Source organism: Triplophysa rosa, linkage group LG2 (assembly GCF_024868665.1).
Source record: "Triplophysa rosa linkage group LG2, Trosa_1v2, whole genome shotgun sequence".
Lineage (NCBI taxonomy): Eukaryota > Metazoa > Chordata > Actinopteri > Cypriniformes > Nemacheilidae > Triplophysa > Triplophysa rosa.
The window spans coordinates 27,964,355-27,990,478 of NC_079891.1; the positions used below are offsets into that span (position 1 = coordinate 27,964,355).

A 26,124-nucleotide genomic window follows, 5' to 3' on the forward strand; every position below is an offset into this window, starting at 1 on the left:
TTGTTTCATGATGTTAATTCAAGACTGGACTACTGCAATTCTCTACTGGCCGGCCTTCCAACCAACGCAGTCAAGCCCTTGCCAATTATCCAGAATGCAGCTGCACGTCTAGTTTTCAATCAGCTTAAAAGAACCCATGTAACACCCCTCCTGATTTCACTTCACTGGCTGGCAGTTGCCGCCCGCATCAAGTTTAAATCGCTGACACTGGCCTTCAGAACGATAACGACAAATCTGCCCCTTTACATTAACTCACTGCTCCAGGTCTACATCCCCTCCCGTCATCTTCGGTCTGAAAATGAGTGACGCCTGGTCGTTCCATCACAGCGAGGCACCAAATCGCTTGCAATAACCTTTACTCATTCGGTTCCTCTGTGGTGGAATGAACTGCCAGCCTCCACCCAAACTGCTGCATCCTTCACAACTTTCCAAAAACAGCTCAAAACATACATGTTCCGCATTTATTTGACTTACCAATAACTGTCTATGTCTTGTATCTAAAATATCTTGTTGTTCATTCTCTCCAGTTTTAATACTCCTAGCATGGCCTTGTAAACTAACGGTACTGTTTAAGTGTTGACAAAATGTTTATATGCTCTACTTGTAAGTCGCTTTGGATAAAAGCGTCAGCCAAATGAATAAATGTAAATGTTAATTTAATGTTACTTTAAATAAAAAAAACGCCTGCATTTTATACTATTCACTGTAAAAAAAAAAACTGTATTTTTAACCGATTTTCCACGTAAAATGTGAAAAAAAATTTTTTTACAGATTGTTTATGAATTTTTTGAAATACGGTCAAAAACGTAAAATTACAATAAAGACCGCAAATCTTTACAAGAAAAACTATTTAATATACAGCATATCCTTATATCCTGTAATTTTACAGTATTTTTTATTTTACGGTATAATTCTGTTTCTCCAGCTTTTTATCTTTTGTAATGTTCATTTTCGAGAAAAGAAAACAGATAGATTAAATATATTAAAGATATATTTATATTAGATATATTAAAACATTTGTGTATCATCAGTTCTTTTGATTATTCTTTATATTTATAAAACCTAATTAGATTTTAATAGAACACCTATTTTCTCAGTCCAGCGTGGCATTTTGGCCACCTTTATGCATTCATAAGTTTTTTGCTTCATAAATTCTTAAAAATTTCATAATTCTTTAGGTGATGTTCTGGTGAAAAACTAACCCCATTCACATCCCTCTTGTTTTATCTGCATGCTGTTCTTGGAGTTTTCTTTTCATGAAGGCTACCACAACATGACATGACAGGCAACACAGGACAGCCATTTTTCCACATGTGAGTCAGCACGACGACTTTTGACCCATAGTCTTCTGTAAAGAAAAATGAGCAATGTGCAATGAATTCTGCATCGGCACCACGAAAGGCTCAACCTGTGAGGCTGCTACCGTCCATTAACGAACATCAATTTTAAAGTGCATGCAACACATAGCTGTGTCACAATACAATCAATGCACGGCCACTTCTGCGTTTACACTCAGGGGGCGAAAACACATCCGCTGCCCCAAGGGAAGCCATTCATCTCTACCTAGAGCTGTGAACATGACAGAGGAGAAGATTCATATTTGTACTCGCTGCTTGCACAAAGTTTGCCGGATTACAATAAACGATATTCGTCAGCATTGTGAGACTGTCAGCTGCCCCCCTGTCAATTAAAATGGAGAAGTACTTCAAACTCTGTTTAAAAATACATGGACAGCTTGGATGCTATTGCTATTAGCATGTAACACGTAACGTTAAGGCTGGGTAACACTGAATTGCATCATCTTTACACGGAGTTTATCAAAGATTTTCAGCCCTTAAATACCTTTACCTTTAAACAACAAATTTGTATGAATCTAACCAGATATCAATAACACAGTTCCCGGTAAAACACATCGGTCATATGGCTCTAATATGCAGGTTTGCTGTAAAGAAACAGACATCGCTTGGCTCATAAAAGGTATATTGTTTAAATACTGAATCGCAGAGATGGCAAAAGTACACACATCCTTTACTTAAGTAGAAGTACAGATACTCATTGTATCTGTACTCAATTCATCTTGTCATGATTAAAATTATAAGGAAATAAAAAACGATCCTTATCAACGTTGATTGACATTGCAATAAAATACTATCACATTATTTTGGAAGTTAAAATTTTGGGCTGGTTTTTGTTGGAGTGAGTAGGTTTTAGTGAGCCTTTGGGCTGGAAATCATCCACCTAATCTAGCAACACTGACATCAGTTTTAATGTTGAACTAGTGTAACGTACAATGTAAGAGGCTAAAAATTTAATATTTTAAAGCGAGGCATAAGTTCAAGAAATGTGTTTAACCAATGGAGAAAAACAGTAATGGTTACCAATTAAATTGACTTGCCTAATTAATTATCTCTTTATTTCTCAGTTTTCTCTTTTTGACAAGTTCTCCCAAGTGTCTACAACCTTTGTATAATGATATGTCCATGAATGGTCTGTGCTTAAAATTTAAAGGGACAATTAATCTAAAATTGAAAGCTGTTATAAAATGTTTTGACAATCACAGTACCAAACAGTCATTTCCTGGCTATTACGCATCGCAGACATAGGCTAGTAGTCTAAGAAGCTGCCACGGACCAAAGAATAGAATAGCTAAAATTATGGTTGAGAATTTAAGACAAAGGGAATTCTGTCACAATTATTATCAATACGCTTCTCCTTTACACTCTTATCTTACATCATAATTGTATTATAAATTTGTGTTTTTTTCCACTATCTAGGTAGTGGCAAATAGATTTATTCCATAAGTCTTTTTTATGCTTGTGTTCTACATAATGGTAGTTCAGTTGTGAGGTACGTGCGTGGTTCTAAAACAGGTAGTAGTATTGGCTACTTTTTACTTAAGTACATTTTAGAGCCCATACTTTATACTTTTACTTGAGTAAACAAGTTTAGTCAGTACTTCAACTTTTACTTGAGTACTTTTAAACATGATGTAGCAGGTGATACTAGGTGAACTTTGAATGAAGAGGGCGTGGTCAACCGTATAAAGGTTCTAGGTAGGAACGGGTTCTAAAAACGTGATTGTTTCCGGCCGGCGGAAATAGTTGGACGTACATGGTTCCATGGAGGATTCGTATGTGATGGTTGGATGTGGAGAGCAGCTCTGTGGTGCCTGAAATAGATGGGCATATACGCGGGAGTCTGAAGGATTGTCATACTGGTTATGCTAAAGTGTTGATATGTGGGTCTGTTCGGGATCCTTGAGACAGGTATGACATAACAAGTATTAATAAAATGTTAATGGGTAATGTTTTAATTAATTAATAAAGGTGGTTTTTAAATGTTTATATTACAGGGCTGCCGAATTTAGGGTGACACTATAGGGCCTATATGTTGCTCTTGTTATTTATTTGATTTGTTTGGGTTTATTGTTTGGTATAGATTACTATTAAGGGTTTGGTTTACTGCTAGTCTGCCTGGGAAACGAGTAATCAGGCCTGATGGTAAGGCCTTGGGGGCGGACTAGTTTTCTTTCTTTATTTTGTTTATTTGTTTGTTCGTCAGTAATTTGTTTCTCCCACGGTATTACTATGTCAGGGACAGAAGGTATGGTACGTAGGCAGAGCTGAGCCATTAAACGCATGTCTAGTGTGAAACACGATGGTGTTATGATTTGTTGTGCTGTGAAATCTGATTGTATTTCTTTTGTTTATTATTTGGTTTGTTTATTTTGTTCAACGCTCATGCTCTGCTGAGGTAACATTTGGACGTCCTGGTACATAGTTTCTTTTTGTATAGTGCCACCAATAAACTTTTGTAAGTTTTACTTGAACCTGTGTTTGTGGTATATGTTTACTGATGGTACTTGGTAACAAATACATCAACATACTGTTAAAATTCACACATTATTGGTTATTTGTTGCACGTCACACCGCACCAAACTCGGTAGAGCGCAAGGGTGTTTGCCATAATGGCACGTGACGCACGCACGCACAGACAAGAGAGGACTCGTATGCGTTATTATAATGACAAATGTCGCGAGCGCATTATTACAAGGCGAGAGCGCATTCTTGTCATACGAGCGCGCGAATCTCTCCGCTCGCACGCCGATTTCCTTTGCTCGTGCACAAAACTGGACGCGCGCTTTCAACTATACGCTGCTCTCTTATGAATTGTCTCTCCTCTCGCTCAGTGAGCGTGTGCGCACTCAAAATGCGTTCCGTGCGTCCACGAATCCTTCGGTACTCTTGCTCTCGAGAGGTCCTCCTGTGTGTTCCAGGCATTATAGGCTGTCAAAAGTAGTCAACCAATCAGGGATAGGCTTCCACGGCGGGCCAATGAAAATGCGACCTCTTAACTACAGTAGGCCTAATTGTTAAAAATGCTTGATGAAGAGTTGTTTTTCGTGTTCTTTTCTACAAAAGTGTCATGTTAATGTGTAATTCTTGTAAAATAGTATATTGTAAATTGCTGAGTTTCATTCTTATAAAATCTTTTAATATATAAATCTTTTAATGAGTGGATTCTTGCGTGTGGGTAGGTGGGTGGATGGGGGGCACCATGAGGTCTTAATACGCCTCTGGATCCACCACGTTCTCAGGTAACAATTTTAATATATTTGATGCAACATTATTCATCAAATGTATATTATAAATGAACGGTAAGGGAGCGTTTGGTATATTGCATAGAAGTTCAGTTGTGTGCCCTGAACTTCTGGAACACTGAATGCAGAACACTTACAGTGTGTGTCTGCAAACGCATTAAATGCATAACCAAATAGGTATAGAATATTATATGATATTTCCAAATGCTCCAGTGCTATTATTGTTTTGATATGTACCGTTACTTGTAGTAAATATTATTTTAGAATAAAGCTAACTTAAGACACCAATCTAAATTGTTCGGTAATCAATTTAGTACTATTTTGACAATATTATGTTTAGTGTAGGACATGCATGAGGACCACATGAACTTGAGGGTGTTGGCCTGTTTTGTCTGAATAACATGGTAGTTAAACTGATGTTTATATGTAGCCTACAAAGCATCCTAATGCCCCGTTCATTTCTAATACACATTTGACTAATAATGTTGCATCAAATATATTAATATTGTTACCTGAGAACGTGGTGGATCCATCTCGCTTCGTTGAAAACGTCGAGTCACTTTCAACCAATAAGATGCCATGTAAAAGGTCGCGTTTTCATTGGCCCGCCGTGGAAGCCTATCCCTGATTGGTTGACTACTTTTGACAGCCTATAATGCCTGGAACACAGAAGGACCTCTTGAGAGCAAGAGTACCAAAAGATTCGTGGACGCACGGAACGCATTTTGAGTGCGCACACGCTCACTGAGCGAGAGGAGAGAAAATTCATAAGAGAGCAGCGTATAGTTGAAAGCGCGCGTCCAGTTTTGTGCACGAGCAAAGGAAATCGGCGTGCGAGCGGAGAGATTCGCGCGCTCGTATGACAAGAATGCGCTCTCGCCTTGTAATAATGCGCTCGCGACATTTGTCATTATAATAACGCCATAGACTCGGAGGAGAACACGCGCGCGCTCGCACCAAAAAGTCAGGACAGCGAGAAGACACAGATGCGCCGATTATTCACTAGTTAATCCATCGCAGACAGAGTAATCATCACGAATGGATAAAAAATATTGCGCCAAATATACTTGAGTGGTCACACCCGCCCAAATAAAGTCAATATGTGTGGGAAACACTGCAATGGTAATGGCTCAAAGTTCACTCCGTTGCGTTGAAACTAGCTTAAATAAGTAAATATTTTTACAGTAGCCTATACATGGGGAAAATTCTGTCACGTATCACAACAATACGCCTAGTAAAGCACTATAATATTACTTCAAATTATTTGAGAATCAAGTTTACATGCTCTCTATTGTGAAAGACTGCCGTACTTACATTTTCTTCGCTTCAGCTCTCCTGCCGCCTCTTCTGCTTCCACTTTGGAAAGACTGAAATTGCCTGTTTAGACTTGACTCACGTCAGTATGAGGTTTTGGTTCATACTATGCTATAAATCTATGATTTGCCTTTCTCACAAACGCACTGTGAGGTGAACACGGAACCGTGTCACACAAGCTTTCACTTTCACTGTAGTCAAACCACCACCCAATCATAAACAACTTCTTCCGTTTATGCTCTAATCTACTGAATGTGGACTGTAGCCTACGTCTTCATGTTGTCCAAACAAATATATTTAGCCTGGTTAAAAATAAATTCAGGTCAAGGCAAAATGTTTCAAAAGTTCTCGTTTAATAAAAATTATTGTTGTTGCTACATACGAGTAGTAAAAATTAATAGTTAAATATAGTATAATGAGATTTTTTGTAATAGTGTTCTTGTACCTTAAAGAGAATTCATCCAAAAATGAATTCTGTCATAATTTACTTACCCCCAGATTGTTCCAAACCTGTATACATTTCTTTGTTCTCCTAAACACAAAGGCAGATATTCGGAAGAATGTCAGTAACCAAACAGATCTCATCCACCCATTGACTCATAGTATGTATTTTCCCTACTATGGCAGTAAATGGGGATGACATCTGTTTGGTTAATGACGTTCTTCCAAATATCTTCCTTTGTTTTCAGCGGAACAAAGACATTTATTAAGGTTTGAAACAACCTGAAGGTGAGTAAATGACAGAATTGTCATTTTTAGGTGATCCCTTTAATGTGCTGAATTAACTTAAGAGTATCAGTAGTTTGATATATTTATATAATTTAACTCTATATATTTTAATTTTATTTGTACAATCCTTAGCCTACATTTCTGTTTATTTTACAATAAAGATAAACAATATTTTCCCTTTAAAGCTCAATAAAGAGTGACATATTTCTCATGTAGCATAGTAATCAGAAAGACACATTAAACATGCAGCCATTTATTTGTAGGCTAAATGAATAGACTACTTAAAGTACAATCACGTAAGGAGTAATTCAACCAAATACCTTTGACAATTTTAGCACTATTTTTATTAACACATTTGACAGACACTTTTATCCTAAATTACAGTGTAATCAATTCATACATTTTTCGATTAGGCTTTGTGTGTTCCCTGGGATTTGAACCCACAACCTTTTGCACTGCTACCAATTAAGTCACGTGAACACAATGCCATGTGTGAATCACAACAAGCAGCTAATATGTGTTGACATCTCAGCATGAGTTGATTTACATATAGCTGTCAGTCACAGGATCTTCTGAATGATGGTGTAACAAAAGATAATTCCTAAACCTCCATGTTATTCTGTGAAACCATCCTTAATGATCTGTACAAAGCACAGAGTTAAACACATTAGTATGACATGACACCATTACATTTCAATCGCCTATAATTGATTGGACTTCAAAAAAAGTTGGAAAAAATAACTACAATAAATACATATTTCTAATGAAAGTCATACATTAAAGAATAGATATCAAATTATTATTCAACAAATGTTTAACTTACTACCCCTTGAATATCCTGGTTTCATCCACTGTGGAGAAAAATTACAGCATCATTATAACAAATTAGATTCGTAATACTTTTGTATACTCGGCCATTGCGGGAACTCAGTGTTTCCTCTGCCAAGCAACACAAATCTGTATGGAGTTTGTTTCTGTAACAGCTGTGTGTATAATCCACAAGAAAAGGAAGAAAGGTAAACCTAAAATCTAGTATTTTTGACTGCAGAAACCCAGGAACACTGGAGAAACAAAACAGGCACACTGACCAAAACAAAACCAGAACAGCCAAAGGACGTACAGTATGCAGCAGGAAAAGTAATAAAAGGGCAATCAAGGAAACAGAGGAGGGGCTAATTAACATAATAAGAAGAACTTATAATGGAATCAAATTAATCAATGAACAGAGAAACTAAGGAACATAATGAAACTTAAACAAAACCAAAAAAGAACAAAACAGAACCATAACAGTTTCAAATACTTGTATACTGTAAATAAATACATATTAGAACACTAAGACTCCCCCTTCATCTGTTTAGAAACACACAATACACTGCTAGCAACACAGAATTACAATTTTATATCTTTGACGTTTTACAGTAAGTGATATCCTTACACTATTCACATTACTTCTCAACCCAAACTATGACCTCACAAAACTTTTATTTTTATTTTATGTTGTGTAATATACCTACATATAGATTTCAGTATTGAGCAAGTGTGTTTACCTGTGTAAAATCTGGCCAACGTAATGCTCTGCTGAAATATGCCTGTTTCAAATAATACAGTTTTAAAATTTGTGTTGCTGATCATTAGATGCTACAGCAGAGAAAACACAGAGATCCTATATATCCCATTACCTTAAGGAAAAAATGATAAATGGCTTAACCGTGCTTAAATCATACAGATTATTGAGAAAAAAGTAACATACTTTGACATGGACAAACTTTAACTCCCGCTGTCTCTCCCTGTGGAGAACAAGTTGAAATTTCCGAGTAAACAGTGACCTGTTGTTTTTAAATGATACAGTACATTTTTGTGCAGCCTTTTAAAAAGTATTTAGAGCATTATTGTAAATACCTGCTGTATTAACCAGTTCACAACTTTGTCGATAGCCTCATCATTTTTCTGACACTCCAGTAATCCCGTGTCTTCATAGAACAGACAGTCCACTGTCAGTATATCTGTCCTGTTGACACATCTGCTGCTGTCTGGTACAGTTTTCTCTTGTTCAAATGTGTGATGTAGCACCACTAGAACCACCATCTTAGAGGCTGTTAAAACAAAAACATATTTAAGGAAATGTGTCTGAATTTCTACTTTAAGATTTATGTATCATCATCTAATATTTAAGAATTAACAAATGTACAGTATTGTTTGTTTTTGTCTTGCACTAATGTTTGATTTAAAATAAAGTGATAATGAATAAATCACCTGTGGAGTCGTCAAATATCTTCAGTGCTGCTTCTATATCAGTTCCAGCTCGAGACACAACAGGACAGAAAACCAAAACAACGTGACTCTCATCTACTGTAGGAACTTCCTTCAGAGATTTAATGCGGGCACTCAGAGTGTTGAAAAATTTTATGTGAGACTCATTCGTATTTCCACTCGAAATAATGCAAACTTTGACGTCCTCTGAAAAATATATTAGTATGGGAAGAAACAGCAAAAAGAATATAAAATGTAAATGATGAGTTAAGATGAGTGCAAACCATAATAGTCAACAGTGTAATGTGCATGACAAAGCAAGCAGTTATTATTAAGCCCTCTCATGGAATAACAGCCTTACCTGTACAAATCTCTGGCTCATTACTTTTGCTCTTTTTAAAATCCACTATCTCAGATTGACCTTCCTCCTGCAGACACACAACAATAGTAGTTAAATTAATACAGCATTTAGAATAAAACGTTAACAGAAATTTAACTTTATTGTATTTTTTTTACACAAATATTTTTAAATACTGTATACCTGCACAGACTTGTGTGATCTTTTCCTTGATGTTAATCCCTTTAATCTATTTTGACATTGACATACTTCAACACCTGTTGTCTTCCCCTGCAAACAACAACAACAACAACATCAACAACAACACAAGCTTATTTAATAATCAGTGGCTAATAGTTATTTATTTTACAGCAATTATTCTTATTTATTATTGTTAAATAGACCAACCTGCTCTATTAACCAATCAACAACCTTGTCTATTGCATCATTATTTCTCTGACACTTTAGTAATCCTGTGTCTTCATAGAACAGACAGTCTACTGTCAGTATATCTGTCCTGTTGACACATCTGCTGCTTTCTGGTACAGTTTTCTCTTGTTCAAATGTGTGATGTAGCACCACCAGAACTTTCAATTTAGATGCTGTTCAAAGAAAAGAGAAATGCATTAAAGACATTATAAAAATAGCAACTTTTGTGTTTTCTAAAATTCTGATGATATTCACACAACCTGTAGAGTCAGTAAATATTTTCATTGCTGCTTCAATATCAGTTCCAGCTCGAGAAACAATAGGACAGAAAACCAAAACAATGTTACTCCCATCCACCTTAGGAACTTCTCTCAGATCTTCAACTCGGTTCATCAGAGAGTAAACAAAACTTTTATGAGAGTTATTTGTTTTTCCAGTCAACATGGAGAACAGTTTGACTCCACCTGAAACATGAATGGGCATGAAATAAGTAAATACAAATATTACCATATGAATATAGACATCTTCCTTTTTCACGGTGTGTGTTTTTTATGCTTTGTGGCTTGAAAGTTACCTCGATCCTTCATTGATCATGATAACCCACAAAAGGATGTGTGTCAGTATAACATACATGTTTTATAAGCATAATTGTGAATTATTAAGAAATTATAAATTTTGACAAACCTTCGTCATTTACACTAGTAATAACTGACCTGAATTCCTCAGCTGTTGGTCTGGTTCATGTTTTTCCTCTATCTGATGTTTACTGGTTTCCAGCTCCTTGACTGCTTTCTCCCGCGGTCTCTCTTTTTGCTCCTTTTGATTATTCTGTTCGTCCTCAATGTGTTTGTTTTTTTGCAGCAGTTTTTTTTCTAATCCATTCTTTTGTGATTCTTGATTTTCTAGCAGACAAAATTTTGTAGTTTTGTCATTTCGCCTTGCAGTTCTTACATCTGTCTTTCATCTCCATTTTGGTCATTTTCTTTACTTAGTTCTATGAATTTTATTATGTAGTTCACAGTTCTTACATTCTAGTTTTCTCCTTTCATTTTAATCCAGAATTTTTGCTTTGATCTTTGAAAGTCTGGTAAAGTTTCTCCATATTCACCACATGCTATGAGAAACATCAGTCCTGATGTTTAATAGACAAACAAAGCAGAATTTTAAACAACACTCACCTGTCATTAAAGCAGATTCCTGAAACTCATCTGTAAAGCATGAGAGAAACAGAAAGACTTATGTACATACAGTACATTAATGTCAAGTTTATGTTTTTAGTTCACTATTATACACATTTTTTAGTTTTCAAAAGCAAAAGCTGTCCCCAAACACTGACATAAGCAAGATCAAATCAAGATTGTTTTAATAGAGCTTACTGCTACTTGCAGCTGCCATTTTCTCCTAAAAAGAGAAAAACACCCAATGACATCACACCATCATTAGCAATACATTGACTTTAAAGTTATTAACTATTTGTTATTTTTTTGTAAAAAACATCTTCTTTCTGTTGGCAAAATGTTAGAACATACTTTAGCTTGTTGCTAACTTACCCCTCCTGTCCTTCACAAAATCTCCTTTCTGGGCTGAAGAATGCAGAAACGACTTGTAGCTGTCACAAAATTTGTCTCACGAAACATTAAGATATCCTATATGCAAACATATATGTCATTTTTTATAATAATCTTTACAAAACAGTGTTTGCTTTTCCTGCTGTCACACCAATTGTAGAGATAATTTTTACTTTCACTTGCAACATAAACCTCTGAAAGAGTTGCAGTAACTATTTTCACAAGCACAGAAACAGCGAACATTAACATTATAAACAAATTAACATGATATATATATATATATATGTTATATATAACATTTTATATACAATATATGTTGTTGTTTGTTATGGCTCTTATACAGTCTCAATTATGTATAATAATGAATTCCTACTACCCGTAACCACTTGATAAATATTTTAAATAACGTACGTAATTTTTATTTTCTTCACAAGAATGTTTTGAGAAAATCTGTGTTAAGCAATACATCTAGTGAGACCTTCATAAACAATCAGCTACCCGTGCGAGTCTGTGAAAGACAGTAGATTTATAAACCCAAACCTAACTTTCAGTTGTGGTAGCTGCTTTAGTAACAGGCAAATATATTTTGTCAACAAAAATGTTAATAGATGTTGCTCTGATGTGATGTGCAAATGTTTAAATTTACAAGTGTGCAAACAAATGAAACAAATATAACAGTCCACTTAAACAGGTGTTTAACGTGTGTTTAATGCCTATGTAATGATCATAATTTATGTAATGAAAATGAAAGATATTATTTAATCATCTTTTATTTTAAGATAATTAGACACACCCCCATTTCAAATGAAAAACTAAATCTAAATAAAAACACAGAACATAATGCACAACATTATACTCTTACTGAAATACAGCTTTAATAAGACGATTAAGAGTCACAGGCAATTATTTGAACTATGAACAACATTTTATATTTTACTTATACAGTCATTTATTTCAACTGATAATTCACTTGCATGCAGTTGTCAATGTCTGCCACAGGATCTGTCCACCTTCAATGTGATCATTTAATCTGTACAAAGAGAATTGATATTATGATATAACAATACATGTGTGAACATGTTTTTGACTGAAATTTGAGTTTGACATGAAAGTTTGAGGTATATACAAATTGGTGTGCACTGTATGAGTTGTGTTAGCAATCAGGAAAAATGTTAAGTCACCTTAGTGCTTAGCCATTGTGAGACTGCATCAATTGCCTCTCTGTTTATCTGGCATTCAGGTAGTTCTTCAACTGCTTCACAGATAACACAGTCCACTATGAAAACATCTGGACTGTTTAAACATCCACTGCTCTTTCGGACAGATCTTGAATCTAGTGTATTATGGAGAACAATGTCAACAACAGGCTTGTCTAAAGAGGAGAGAGATCAAAGGCCATTAGTCTTTAGTATGTATCAGCATTTAGTCAAAAGAACAAAACAATAGGTGCAATGGAAACATTTATGTTTAATTATAAAAAATATTATAAAATGTGGTTATTCAGCGAATAAAGTAATTATTTGAGTATTGTTCTCTTTTTGTTTATTGTTCCTATTATTATATTCTACATCTGGTAAGTTTTTAATGGGCAATAAATACTTTTTTGTAACTCAGCCAGAAACATCAAAATACAGTATTTATTTTGTATAAGTAAACGTTCACCTGTTCTCTTGTAATCTTTTATAGCAGCATGACTCTCAGCAGAACGGAAGTGCAGATTGACTTCACTCTCCTGCACTGTAGAAACCTCCATCAGACCTCGATTCCCTCTGGGTAGAGCATCTAGAAAGTTGTTGTGATACTTCTGTCTGTCTCCAGGTAAGGTGACAAAATATTTCACTGTTCTAGAGCTTATTGGCTGTGCATCTGAAAAACAAACGTAAATATAAAAAAATCATATAAAAGAATAAAATATATGTAAAGTACAATTCAGGGCCAAGCAAAGATCTTTAAAGGTGCACCAATAGGCTTTAAATAGGCCTGTAAAACATCCTTGGTGATAAGCGACACATTCCTTGGTGATAAGTGAATCAACATGGATGCTTCTGTATTGATACAGCAGCAAATGTTGTGATGCAGTTTTGAAAAAGAAACAGAACAGAAAAGACCATTGTTTAAAAGTTTAACAATATTTTCTTTGCACCTGTTAATAACTCTGGGATTAGAAACTGAAGCAAATTAAGTTGGCCAAACCTTGTTTTTTCAGTGTATGAATCTCAACAATGGTGACAATCAACAAAAGATAGCTTCATACTGCAATGCATGCTGGGTAACATCATAGTACAAAACTCATTCATGACTCCCAGCATGCATTGCAGTTGATCTGTTTATCTGAATTAGTTTGATAATTGTCACCATTGTTGAGGTTTGTATGATGACTGTTGATGTATAAGTGTGTCAAGACAATTACCTATTTAATTTATCACAGTATCACAATAATGGTGGTTTGTTGAAATGTATAAATTTTGATTTAAATATAATAAATATAATTTGAGTATAATTAATAAAATTGCATGTAATTTTGTTATTTTTTTAGCACCACACCTGCAGCCGTGAGCGGTATGTATGTAAAAATTATAATGGCCTAACCAAAATTAGTAAAAAGTAAAAAGGAAGGAAGGAAAAAGTATATGGAGAAGTTGTTGATATTACTAAAAAAGATTTTGATACTGTCTGTGATAATGTATGACACATTGTCTATCGTTTATTTGTGATAAAAGTCTTTGTCTGAACCTACAAAAATATGATAAACATATGGCCCTAATAATACATAAACTTCATTTGAAATAAATATAGACACCCTCAGGCCTCTTAACAGTAAGTGTTGTTTTTATTTGTAATTTGTTTTGATTTTAGAAAACGGCAATATTAGCCCCAAAGAATTATAGTATATTAACTAGATTCAATATTTATATGTAAAAAAATATGTTTATATGATCAATAATATTTAGAAATAAGGAAGCTTTATTTTATTTACAAATTTAGGTATGATGTTGTAATAAAGTTTATTTCTCATAAAAAAAATTCAGAATACTTATCGTTGTTGGCGGACTGAAAGCTATTTCCAAAATTTCCCCTTTACAAGAAATGAAAACGTCTTGGTTACGGATGTAACCTCAGTTCCCTTTCTGTCGGTCTCTCGACGTTGTGTCGAACCGACAGATGGGGTTCGCCCTTGAGAACCTATCAACTTCTGACTATTTTAGAAAAGGCCAATGAAATTGGCGAATGAAATTTGCATGCCGGACTCCCCCCGGATATCCGGGTATAAAAGGGAGACGGCGTGCTGCATTCATTCACCTTTGGGCTGAGGAGCCTGAGACCTCTCTCGACTGCTGCAGCGGGCGGCATGCTTTGTGGCATGAAGGACACAATGTCTTGTTCCCTCCATCAGGGAACTGAGGTTACATCCATAACCAAGATGTTCCCTTTCTGTTGGTCTCTCGACTTTGTGTCGAAGCGACAGATGGGGTTCCTATGGAAAACGCCACGGCGCTGTGCCGTGTCACAATCTCTAGCGAAGCAACGGTGACTGGCCTGGGCGTGTCAGACGTTAGCGCTACCACGAAATTGTTTCCTACCAGTGGATTGGTAAGGGGCCCCAGAGCTTTTTGAAAGGTGGGAAGCCCCTGCCTTCGGCCCTCACAGGCGGCTGCCTTGTTTCTCTAACAGCGAGAAGCCGCCCGGTACCGTAAGGCCACTGGGTAAGCGCTACTTCCTCAAATGCGGGACGCGCTACAGAGACCACTTCCTACCGTAGGGAGGAGTTTAGTGGAGATACCAACATGGTCTCACGTTTAGGGGAGAACTCATGGGAGAATGTGCGGACTTAAGTAGTTTACCGCAAGGTGGAGGTCCACCTAGGGAAGGTCATGGGTTACCAAGGTGGGAACCAATCATGAGGATACATCAGACGGAACTGCCCGATAGTCCGGTAGCACTAGGTCCGGTTAGAGCTATGTTGTGGATAACTCAGTTGGTACCAGGCCTAAGGGGCAGGGCTGCTCTGCCCAGCCCGCCTGCAGGAGGTGCTTGCTTAGTGATGGATGGAATGCCTGATCTTCACCCAGTGGGGGAAGAAGGGGGGCAAAAAATAGCACGCTGACCCACCTAGGAGGGGGGAGTTGCTTTTGGAAGCGTACGCCCTGCAGGCCGCAGGTCTTACCTGATGCCCTGCAAGACTCGAGCTGATACCGGTTTTACGCGGAGACTGTAGAACCTTGCGAAGGTGTTGGGCATAGCCCAACCCGCAGCTCTGCAGATGAGAGAGGCGCCCTGAGCCAGTGCCCACGAAGAGGCTATACTCCGTGTGGAGTGAGCTCTCACTGCCAGTGGGCACGGGTGATCTTAGGACCGGTACGCCGTAGTGACGGCGTCCATGATCCAGTGCTCTCATCTCTGTTTTGAGACAGCCCTCCCCTTCTGCTGACCTCCAAAACAGACAAATAGCTGCTCAGAGCTCCTGAGGCTCTGTGTGCGGTCCAAGTAGAGGTGCAATGCACATACTGGACACAACATGGATGGGGTTGGGTCTTCCTCCCCGGTGGGGAGCGCCTGTAAGTTCACCATCTGGTGTCTAGGGGGAGTGGTGGTTACTTTGGGCACGTAGCCGGGCCGGGGTCTCAGGATAGCATGAGAATCACCGGGCCCGAGTTCTAGGCAATCTGTGGACACGGAGAATGCTTGTAGGTCCCCTACCCTCTTGAACGCCATCAGGAGAGCCGTCTTCATCGTGAGGTGAGAAAGAGCGGCATCTCCGAGGGGCTTGAAGGGGGGCCTCTTGAGGCCCACCAGGACCGCATCAAGATCGCAAGAGGGTACGGAGCGCGGATGAGGCGGTAGCCTTCTCGCGCCCTTAGGAACCTAATGATCAGGTTGTGCTGTCCTAGAGACTTACCAGCAACTGGGTCGTGATGAGCGGCAATGGCGGCTACATACACGTTCAGTGTGGAAGGGGAGAGATTACTCTCGAGTCTCTGGAAGGACAGCACATTCCCAATCGAGCAACTCCGTGTGTCTTCCCTATGAGAATAGCACCACGACGAGAAGAGGCTCCACTATATAGGCTTATAGCTGTCTAGTGGCTGGGGCCCTAGCTTGAGTGATGGTTTCAACCACCGCAGGGGGTAGGCCACTCAGGATCTCCTCATCCTGTCCAGGGGCCAGACATGGAGGTTCCAGAGGTCTGGCCTGGGATGCCATAACGTGCCCTTCCCCTGGGAAAGCAGGTCCTTCGTCAGGGGAATCGGCCAGGGGGGAGCTGTCATCAAGAGCATTAGCTCCGAGAACCAAGTCCGGTTGGGCCAGTACGGCGCCACTAGTAGCACAGATGCTCCTCTTCCCTGACCTTGCACCGGATCTGTGCAATGAGGCTCACTAGGGGGAGGCATACTTCCGCTTGTCCCACGGCCAGCTGTGCGCTAGAGCATCCGTGCCGAGGGGGGCCTCGGACGGGGAGTACCCTAGCGGGCAATGGGTGGTGTCCAGGGAGGAGAACAGGTCTACCTGAGCCTGCCCGAACTGTACCCAAATGAGCTGGACTGCGCGGGGGTGGAGTCGCCACTCTCTGCGAGTCGTCGACTGACGAGAGAGCGCATCGGCTGTCTGGTTCAGGTTGCCTGGGATATGTGTGGCTCGCAGGGAGCTGATCACCTGCGGACTCCACAGGAGGAGGCCTCGGGCGAGTCGTGTTAGCTGCCGTGAGCGAACGCTACCCTGGCGGTTGATATATGCTACGGAAGTTGTGCTGTCCAACCGGACCAGCACGTGCTTGTCCTGCACGAGAGGTTGTAGCCCCTTCAGTGCATGTAGCACAGCCAACAACTCTAGGCAGTTGATATGCCCGCGCAGGCGGGGTCCCGTCCATAGCCCCGACACTGCGTGCCCATTGCACACGGCAACCCAACCCTGCAGGGAGACGTCTGTTGTCACCATGACGCGCCTCGTGACCTGCCCGAGAGGGACCCCCGTCCGTAGAAAGGTCATTGAAGACCAAGGGGTTAGGGTGCGTCGGCAGAGAGGCATCTCTTGTCAGGCTCCCAGGGACCAAGACAGGGGGGCTAGGGGTACGATCTGCTTCATCGACCTCCCGGGGGGTGGTTTGATGGCTGGCAGTGCGGATCCCTCAACGTGGGGAAGCCCCCGGGGAGGAGATCGGCTCTGCTGACTTACCTGCCTGGCGATGATGTAGCACAATGCACCGTCAACTGAGAGTGCTGAGGGCTGCTGATTATCCTCGACATTGGGTCTCGCCGTGACGCAACGTCGAGTTGCCAAACACCGTCGTGTAGAGGGTGAGAGCGGCTGTGATAAACACCCAGAGAGAGAGGAAACTCTTTTTGAGAAAGTGGGCTGTTGGGACGGGGCAGGAACCTTCCCGGATCGACCACCCAACGATGGAATGGCTGGGGTCGGGCCCGAAGGTATTCTCGATCTCCCTGGGGTCTTCCCATGAGGGCCGCTTCTGCTTTCGCATTGGCTGCTGACTGGGTGGTGAGTGGGGGGCGCCGGAGCGTGTCGAAGAGGACCAGGGCTGCTGGGAAGCAGACGGTGCATGGGACTCAACGGCCGGAGGGCGGCCGAGTCGCGGCTGGGGAGGATATGCTTGTTAGCCTCTGTCTGCTTCTTTACTGTCGAGAACTGCTGCTCGACAGTATCACTTTATTTTCCCCCCCTTTTTTTTTTGGTTTTTTTTTTAATTTTATCTTTTTTGTTTTTTCCTTTTTTTTTATGTTTTGTCTTTTGTTTTTTTTCTTGTTCTTTATTTTTGTTATTTTCCTTTCCTTGGTCCTTTTTGTTTTCTTTGTTTTTTTTTTTTTTTTGTTTGTGGCGGTGCAGAGTTCCTGCATAAGCGCTGGGTCGGTCTTACCCTCGTGGAGCTCTCTCAACGCCTTGGCCTGATGGACCTGCAGGATGGCCATAGCGTGGAGATAGGAGGCATCTTGGCCCGCAGCAATGTAAGCTCTTGACACCAGAGATGCCGAAAACCTACATGCTTTGGACGGGAGTCTAGGTCGAGCCCCCCAGGTGGCCGCCGTCTCCGGGCACAAGTGCACCGCGATGGCACACTCCACCTGGGGGACATCGACGTATCCTCTAGCTGCCTCACCATCGAGGGAAGAGAGGGCGACAGAACTAGTTTGACGTGGATGCGCCGAAAAGGGGGCGTTCCAGGTCTTACTAAGTTCCTCATGCACTTCCGGTGAACATGGCACTGGGGGTGTGCGCGGCTTGGAGCCGCGCTCAAACCTGAGGCACCATGTATCCAGCCGCGAGCGCTGGGAGAGGCAGTGCGGGCATTGCAACCCAACGCTCACGGCGGCCCGGGAAAGCATGGCTGACATTTCGACGTCCGCTTCTTCCTGGGCTCGACCCCCGAGGGAGGGAGCTCCGAGGAATCGTCTGAGTCGTATGTCAGTAAGTCACCCTCCGATGCTGCAAGGGACATCTCATCATCATCATGCACCGTTTCTGAATACGTGGTTGAGGAACAAGACGGTGGGACCGTCTCTTGGGGAACGGTCAGACGAGCGAGACGAGGTGCGAACGGTCCGCGAGCCAGTGGCTGACGGATTAACGCTCACAGTAATCCTCATATCACCCTCGATGCTCGCCGTAGCGGACGGCAGGGCCATAGCCACTGCTGTCACAGAACGTGAAGCAGACGACTTGGTGGCTGAGTCCCGTGGGAACACAGCCACCCGTGAACGCAACGCCTGAATTGTCAACCGCCCGCAGCGTGCTGGAAGCAGACATCGTGTCCATCCCCCTTCTCGATGAGTGTGTTGCACCCACGAGAACAGCGGGACATGCCATGCTGGAGAAATTTGCTCTTTTAGAGAAAAAAACTCAAACACTTCTGGAACTGCCGAGACACCCAGGGGAAGTTGCCGCAGGAAGGGACAGTCCTGCTGCACCACGTCGTAAGATTCCAGCAGTAATTCGGCGTAGAGTTTGAAGTTTCAAAGTCGATCATATGTGAAGGCTCCGAAGAACAAAAGGTGAATGAATTCAGCACGCTGTCTCCCTTTTATACCCGGATATCCGGGGCCGGAGTCCGGCATGCAAATTTCATTCGCCAATTTCATTGGCCTTTTCTAAAATAGTCAGAAGTTTATAGGTTCTCAAGGGCGAACCCCATCTGTCAGTTCGACACAACGTCGAGAGACCGACAGAAAGGGAACTACAGGTATATAACTATTATAACAATAACTATTCAAACTAGAATGTAATTTTGACTTACTGTTGCTTGAAGATCCCGGTTTCATCTGCTGTGAAAGAAATGACATTTTTTATCAATGAGATTACTCACGTATTGCATTTACGCTGCAATTACAAAATAATAGTCTTTATGCCAAGCAATACAAATTCATATGGAGTTTGTTTCATATATTGCTGATGTGCAATTGTTTAAATGTATTACACCCCCTATCATCTGTGTGCGCACTCATGATACTACTACACTTCTGGCATCAAAGGCGGGTAACACAGAAGTATGTTTTTGGCACTTTTAAATGCTTTCAACACTCTCCTGCCCCACTGATTTAATAACCTCAGCACAATAAATGTACAGTACCTGCACAAACACTTCAATAAAAATATGTTATTAGAGGTTTAGAGGCTGCATATCTAAAAAAAACATATACTTTTAATAATGTCAATTTCTAACACAATCCTTTTAGGGTGCATTTTGAACTGACTGAAAATATTATAAAGTTCACTGAAACATTTGTGTACTTTTATTGATGAGATTTTCTAGACATAGTAGATTTCAGTATTGAGCAGAAATGTGTTTTATAATTCTAGAACAGACATCAACATGTATGGCATATCTTGTTAAATATCTGCTGCATTAACCAGTTCACAACTTTGTTGATTGCCTCATCATTTCTCTGACACTTTAGTAATCCTGTGTCTTCATAGAACAGACAGTCCACTGTCAGTATATCTGTCCTGTTGACACATCTGCTGCTGTCTGGTACAGTTTTCTCTCGGTCAAATGTGTGATGTAGCACCACCAGAACTTTCAGCTTAGAGCCTGTTCAAAGAAACAAACTGTCTGAAAAATTGTCTGAATCTCTCATGAATTTATGACCTCGATTAATTTATAAAATTTGTTAAAACAGTGTTATTAATAATAATGTGATGATAATTAACCTGTAGAGTCAGTGAATCTTTTCAGTGCGGTTTCTATGTCAGTTCCAGCTCGAGAAAGAATAGGACAGAAAACCAAAACAGCGTCACTCTCATCCATTGAAACTTCCTTCAGATTCGAAATTTGTTTTTTCAGAGTGCCAATAAACCTCTCAGGTGCGTTATTTGTCTTTCCAGCCAGAATGGAGCACAGTTTGATTTTCCCTGGAAAATTAATCTCCATGAAATAAGTCAAACAAGTTTAATCTTACAAAAATGACCATGACCAATGTTATAAGACAACAAAGAATTTATATTTACTGCTTTTCATCTGTGATGGGTTCTTTGCCGCTCTCTCTTTCTCACTTGACGGTTTGCTCACTTCTTTGTTTTTCCCCTTAGGATTTCTGTTGTTTTTGTCAATTTCTGTTGGATGTTTTTCATTTTCTTTTTTCAGATTATCATTTGGTGCAACATTTTTGTGTAGAGGACCTTAGATTTTAGGCATTTGGATTATTTTAAACACAGAAAGAAGCAAGATATGTGATCAAACAAGGACCTTAAGTACATAACATATCTCATTAATATGTACATGATATAGGCAGCAGTTTGTGAGATGCTTTCTTTTAACATCTTACACATCAGACTTTAACCAGTGGCGATTGCTGTAGAGGTTTATTGTCTTGCTGATAATATTATATTCCCAGATTAACATGATTAACTTCAAAATTGATAAATTCAAAATTAAGTAGACTTTATGGAAATTATAAAAAATACCATGTCATTACCCTTTGAAATTTCTTGACAGGGATTAATGTATCATATTAGTTCTACTAAATAAGAAAGAAATGCCATTAACCTACCATGAGATTGACATACATTGACATACTTTCCCTTTCTCTGCAACCCAAAATGGCATGGGCTATTTTAGTAAACGTGTTTATCTTATACAGTTTGAAGAATTTTTATATTTTAGAGCATCTTGTTAAATACCTGTTGTATTATCCAGTTAACAACCTTGTCTATTGCATCATTATTCCTCTGACACTTTAGTAATCCTGTGTCTTCGTAGAACAGACAGTCCACTGTCAGTATATCTGTCCTGTTGACACATCTGCTGCTGTCTGGTACAGTTTTCTCTAGGTCAAATGTGTGATGTAGCACAACTAAAACTTTCATCTTAGAAGCTGATCAAAGAAAAAGACAAATGAATGTAAGATTTTATGACAATAAAACCCATTTTATCTTTTAAAATACTGTAGTGATGATTATAATCAATAAACCTGTAGAGTCAGTGAATTTTTTAAGTGCTGCTTCTATATCAATGTCATGTCGAGAAACAACAGGACAGAAAACCAGAACAATGTCACTCTCATCCACTGTAGGAACTTCTCTCAGATCTTTTATTTGGTTCTCCAAAGTCTCAATAAACCTCCTATGACCATCATTTGTTTTTCCAGCCAAATCAGAGAACAGTTTTATTCCACCTGAAAAATGAATTGGCACTAAGTAAAAGGGAGAAGTAAAAATACGACCATATGAAAATCTTTCCATTATAACCCACACAAAACTTTGCATAATTTAAACAAGCATTTTTTTGTGAGGAGCTTGAGCTATGTTTTATAAACATACTTGTGAATTACCTGAAAAAACTCTAAATGCGAAATAAGAACCTACTTTTCATCTTAAAACCAGTTATTTCTGACCATTAGCTGTTGGTTGTTCCCCCTTGTTGCTGACATTTAACTATGTTTTCTAATAATCTATATGTCTATTTTAGTACATGTATTTACATTAAGCTATGAATGTGAACTAGACTCGCTTTCCTTCTGTCCTTTAAGATTTCTTTCCTGAATTCTTCATCTGTTCTGTCTTTCTCAGTGTCTCCAGTTTACTGGTTTCAGACTCCTTAACTGTGTTCTCCAGCGTTCTTTCTTTCTCATTTATCAGTTTGTTAAGGTTCTCCAACTGAGTGTTTTTCTCTTGTAGCTGATTCTGCAAATCCTCAACGAATTTATTTCTTTGCAGCAAATGTTTTTTTAATTGTTGCACTTGTGATTCTTTATTTTCTAGAAGCTCAGATTTTTCTTTGAGTTGTTTTAAATGGTTACTAAGTTCGGTCTGCATTTCTTTGATTTGCTCCTTCAACGTTTGTTCCTCTATGTTATTTACCACAAACTCTAAAAAAGAAAATCACACTGATGTTGTCTATAGTAGCCTTTTTTCTGTACCAGATCACACAAGAATCTCATTCTTTTTTCTTTCCTGATCTTTGAAATACATATACTGTAAATCGTATGTTTCATTAACCCTGACCTTTCATTAAAGCAGAGTCTTCCAAGTTCATTCTCTCTCTTTCACGTGTTTTGTTTTTCTGTTGAAATAGAGAAAACAGTCAATCATCATGTAAAGAACAATTCATACAAATACATTAAATGATTTCTCTGTTAATGATAAATCACTGACAGCTACATGTGCAATGTTGCTGATTGTAGAGACACTTCCGGAGCAGGTTTAAGCAGATATTGCCTTTGATATCCTAATATATATAATCATTTCAGCTTCATCATTTATTCACTTCGAGTTGATCCAAATCTGTATAAATTTCTTTGTTCTGATGAACACAGAGAAAGATATTATGAAGAATGCTTAAAACCAGACATATTTTGCCCCTCATTGACTCCCATAGTAGGAAAAAAATACAATGGTAGTCAAAAGTGCCCCACAACTGTTTGCTGTTCTACATTCTTCAAAATGTCTTATTTTGTGTTCAACAGAACAAAACATTTTTAAAAGTAATTTTTCCTACTATGGTAGTCAATGGGGGGCAAAATCTGTACGAATTCTTCCAAATAACTTTCTGTGTTCATCTGAACAAAGAAATTTATACAGATCTGGAACAACTCGAAGGTGACAGAATTTTCTTTTTTGGATGAAGTATCCCTTTAAGATCCCCTTTATGACCCGCAACAGAAGTATTCACCTCTGTGTTGTGACATCATTAGATTATTTTATTATGAATGTTACTTTCACATACCTCCTCATGTATTGTCAGAGGATTGCTTTGAAATGTTGGTGGCTGATTCACAGGTTGGACATCAGAATCTATTTTTGCCAAAAATACTGCATAGTCATGATTTATGATAAATGAAAAATCACCTTGATGTCATAGTACATGGAAATATATTTTTTTTAACTGAAAATGATGTTTAGACTTGTTTGCACCACTTGATATTTTTACAGTTATTAAATCAATTTGATATAAACACTCACATTCATTAACTTGTATTGTCACCTCCACTGTTGTGTCTTGACTGATAACCTGACACAGGTATTCTCCCATATCTGGCTCTTTGAGTAGAAAGGACACATTTCCTTCATGAATTGCGAGATTCGCTTTCCCCTTATAGCTCCGCCCCTCTGTCACCTGTCCGTTCTTACAGACACATTTGATTTCCATATTAACAACACTCATTTCAGGTGACAGGTGACATGGTACTGTGACATCAGACCCCAGTTTAACCTCAACATTCTGAGCTGTTTCTGGGACAGTAAGCTGAAACTCATCTGTAAAGCATGAGAGAAACAGAAAGACTTATGTACATACAGTACATTAATGTCAAGTTTATGTTTTTAGTTCATTATTATCCACATTTTAGGTATTTAAGAAACAGTTCAAACTCATTTAGTTCAACCAAACACAGGCGCAAGCAAAATTAAATGACATAAATGCTTTGATAGAACTTACTGCTGCTTGCGGCTGCCATTTTCTCCTAAATGGGGAAAAATGACACATCGACTTTATTATTATTAACTGCTTTGTTTGAGGATAAAAAGGGGCGTTCCTCAATAAGGGGGCGATTTCAAACTGGGATGGGCGTTTCTCAATCACTTTAGTTTATTTGCAAAAATCAAGTGGGTGATTCCCAATTCCCTTCTCAAACTGGATGGTTGAAAACTGTTTAGATCCTGTTTAGAAACGGCCAATAGTTCAGAAATGGGCTTCTGCCCTTTTTGATTGAAAGGTTGAGAAACGCCCATCCCGGTTTAAAAACGCCCCATAACTTCATGAAACTCCCCCTTTCATGTTCTGCAGAGCCCTATAGTCTACTTCTCTCCTCATTTGTTGAGTCATATCAAAACAGAAACAAAACCAGTTGAACCTCTTTGTCTTAATATCTTAAGCATTGTGAAAAACAAATGTTAAAAGCGTTAGGATTTTAATAGGCCTACTAAAATTCATGCTAAATTAATGAAATTGTGCTGTAAAATATAAATAAATCATGACTCTACAACATTATTCCGTTAGCAGATCTTCTTACTATTGACAAAACGATCGTTTCACATCAAGCAATTTTGCGTTTGATAGCCGTCTAAACAGCCTGACATCAAGGCTGAAACCAGGCAAAATTTAGGCTGTCAGATGTCTAACCATATGCCTAGAATAGACAGCACAGGCTACGCAGAAAACATGTCAAAGAAATGAAACCAAACATCACTGTTGGCTTTGCTTACACGATGACATATCATACATTTCGCAAGTTATTTTGGCAATAACGACATGTAACCAAATTCAAGGTTAAACTTTGGCTATAAGTTGGTACTATATCGCGCAACCGAGACGGTGATGCTTGCTGTGCTATGAATGACACTAACCCTTACCTCTGCTGTCCTTCACAAAATCTGCTGCTGAAGAAATGACTTGAATCCCACAAAACAGTTAAATAGCGTAATACGGTAGCCTGTACAAATCTATGTTTTATATAATATCCTTGCCGAGCAGTGTTAGCTTTCCCTGCTGTCACGCCAATATTCTGCAGCTCACTTTTACTTTTACTTTCACTTTTAACTGAATAATTATCCCTGAACTTGTTTATACAGCACAACTGCAAATAACAGCCTCTGATACTTCATGGGTAAAATATTATAGAAAATAACATACAATTAAAATATATATATACTGTATATATACAAATAAATAAATAAAAAAATTCTTGTTATTATACTCATAACCACACAACTTAATTACTTCGAAAATAGTGTCTTAAAGAAACAGTTTCAAGCAACAGCTACACCCAGGCAAAATTTTAAAAACAATCAGCTGCCTGTATAAGACTGACAGCAAACAATACACACCAGAATTTCATAGGTCTCTTGTCGTGCTTTTAAAAATTGTGCTTGCTGGTTTGTTACTAATAATGACTGATTCTTTTTAACATTTTAAATAATTTTTAACATTTAAAGACATTTGAACTGAGAAATATAGATTAGATTCAATTTATTGTCATTGCACATGTACAAGGCAATGAAATGTGACCTCTGCATTTAACCCATCCAGAGAGTAGTGAACACACGTACCCCCGGAGCAGTGGGCAGCTATCACTACAGCGCCCGGGGAGCAAGTAGGGGTAAGGTGCCTTGCTCAAGGGCACCTCAGTTGTTACCCGCCGGCCCTGGGAATCGAACCGGCAACCTTCTGGTCATGAGTCCGACTCTCTAACCATTAGGCCACAACTGCCCCTATTAGGCCACAACTGCCCCTATATATAAATATATGTACCGTGAACAGGATTTCACCAAGTATGAAATGTTCTTGGTTGAACATCATTGTCCTGGAACAACTTTTCTAATTAATCAAACAGATTGTACAGCAGTCAATGTTAGGTTGGGTTATACTGTATATTATCTTCAATCTTGGTTTAGGTTTGGTTTATGGAAATCTTTTTTGAAGGGATTGTTATTCCAGCACTAACAAAAGATGTTGA

At 39.0% G+C, this 26,124-nt stretch overlaps 2 protein-coding genes across 2 annotated transcripts in view; both read right to left on the bottom strand.

The window, feature by feature from the left end:
* The window catches only part of LOC130547816 (cytolytic toxin-beta-like), a 63,564-nt gene extending 57,477 nt beyond the window's left edge, over window positions 1-6,087 (bottom strand). Inside the window, exon 1 of the mRNA XM_057324128.1 lies at window positions 5,915-6,087. The gene's annotated coding sequence lies outside the window, so the exon portion shown is untranslated. The remainder of the gene's footprint in view (window positions 1-5,914) is intronic.
* Window positions 6,088-6,908: 821 nt separating this feature from the next.
* On the bottom strand, window positions 6,909-11,400 carry LOC130563906 (uncharacterized). The gene is made up of 13 exons (XM_057349710.1): window positions 11,210-11,400; window positions 11,036-11,060; window positions 10,838-10,867; window positions 10,373-10,561; window positions 9,920-10,123; window positions 9,639-9,832; window positions 9,435-9,521; window positions 9,255-9,321; window positions 8,897-9,100; window positions 8,543-8,736; window positions 8,394-8,430; window positions 7,467-8,232; window positions 6,909-7,284 (listed from the first exon to the last, which is right to left on the bottom strand). Exons 2-12 carry the CDS (start codon window positions 11,052-11,054, stop codon window positions 8,114-8,116), a joined length of 1,344 nt encoding a protein of 447 aa, XP_057205693.1. The 5' UTR covers window positions 11,055-11,060; window positions 11,210-11,400; the 3' UTR covers window positions 6,909-7,284; window positions 7,467-8,113.
* Window positions 11,401-26,124: the final 14,724 nt, after the last annotated feature.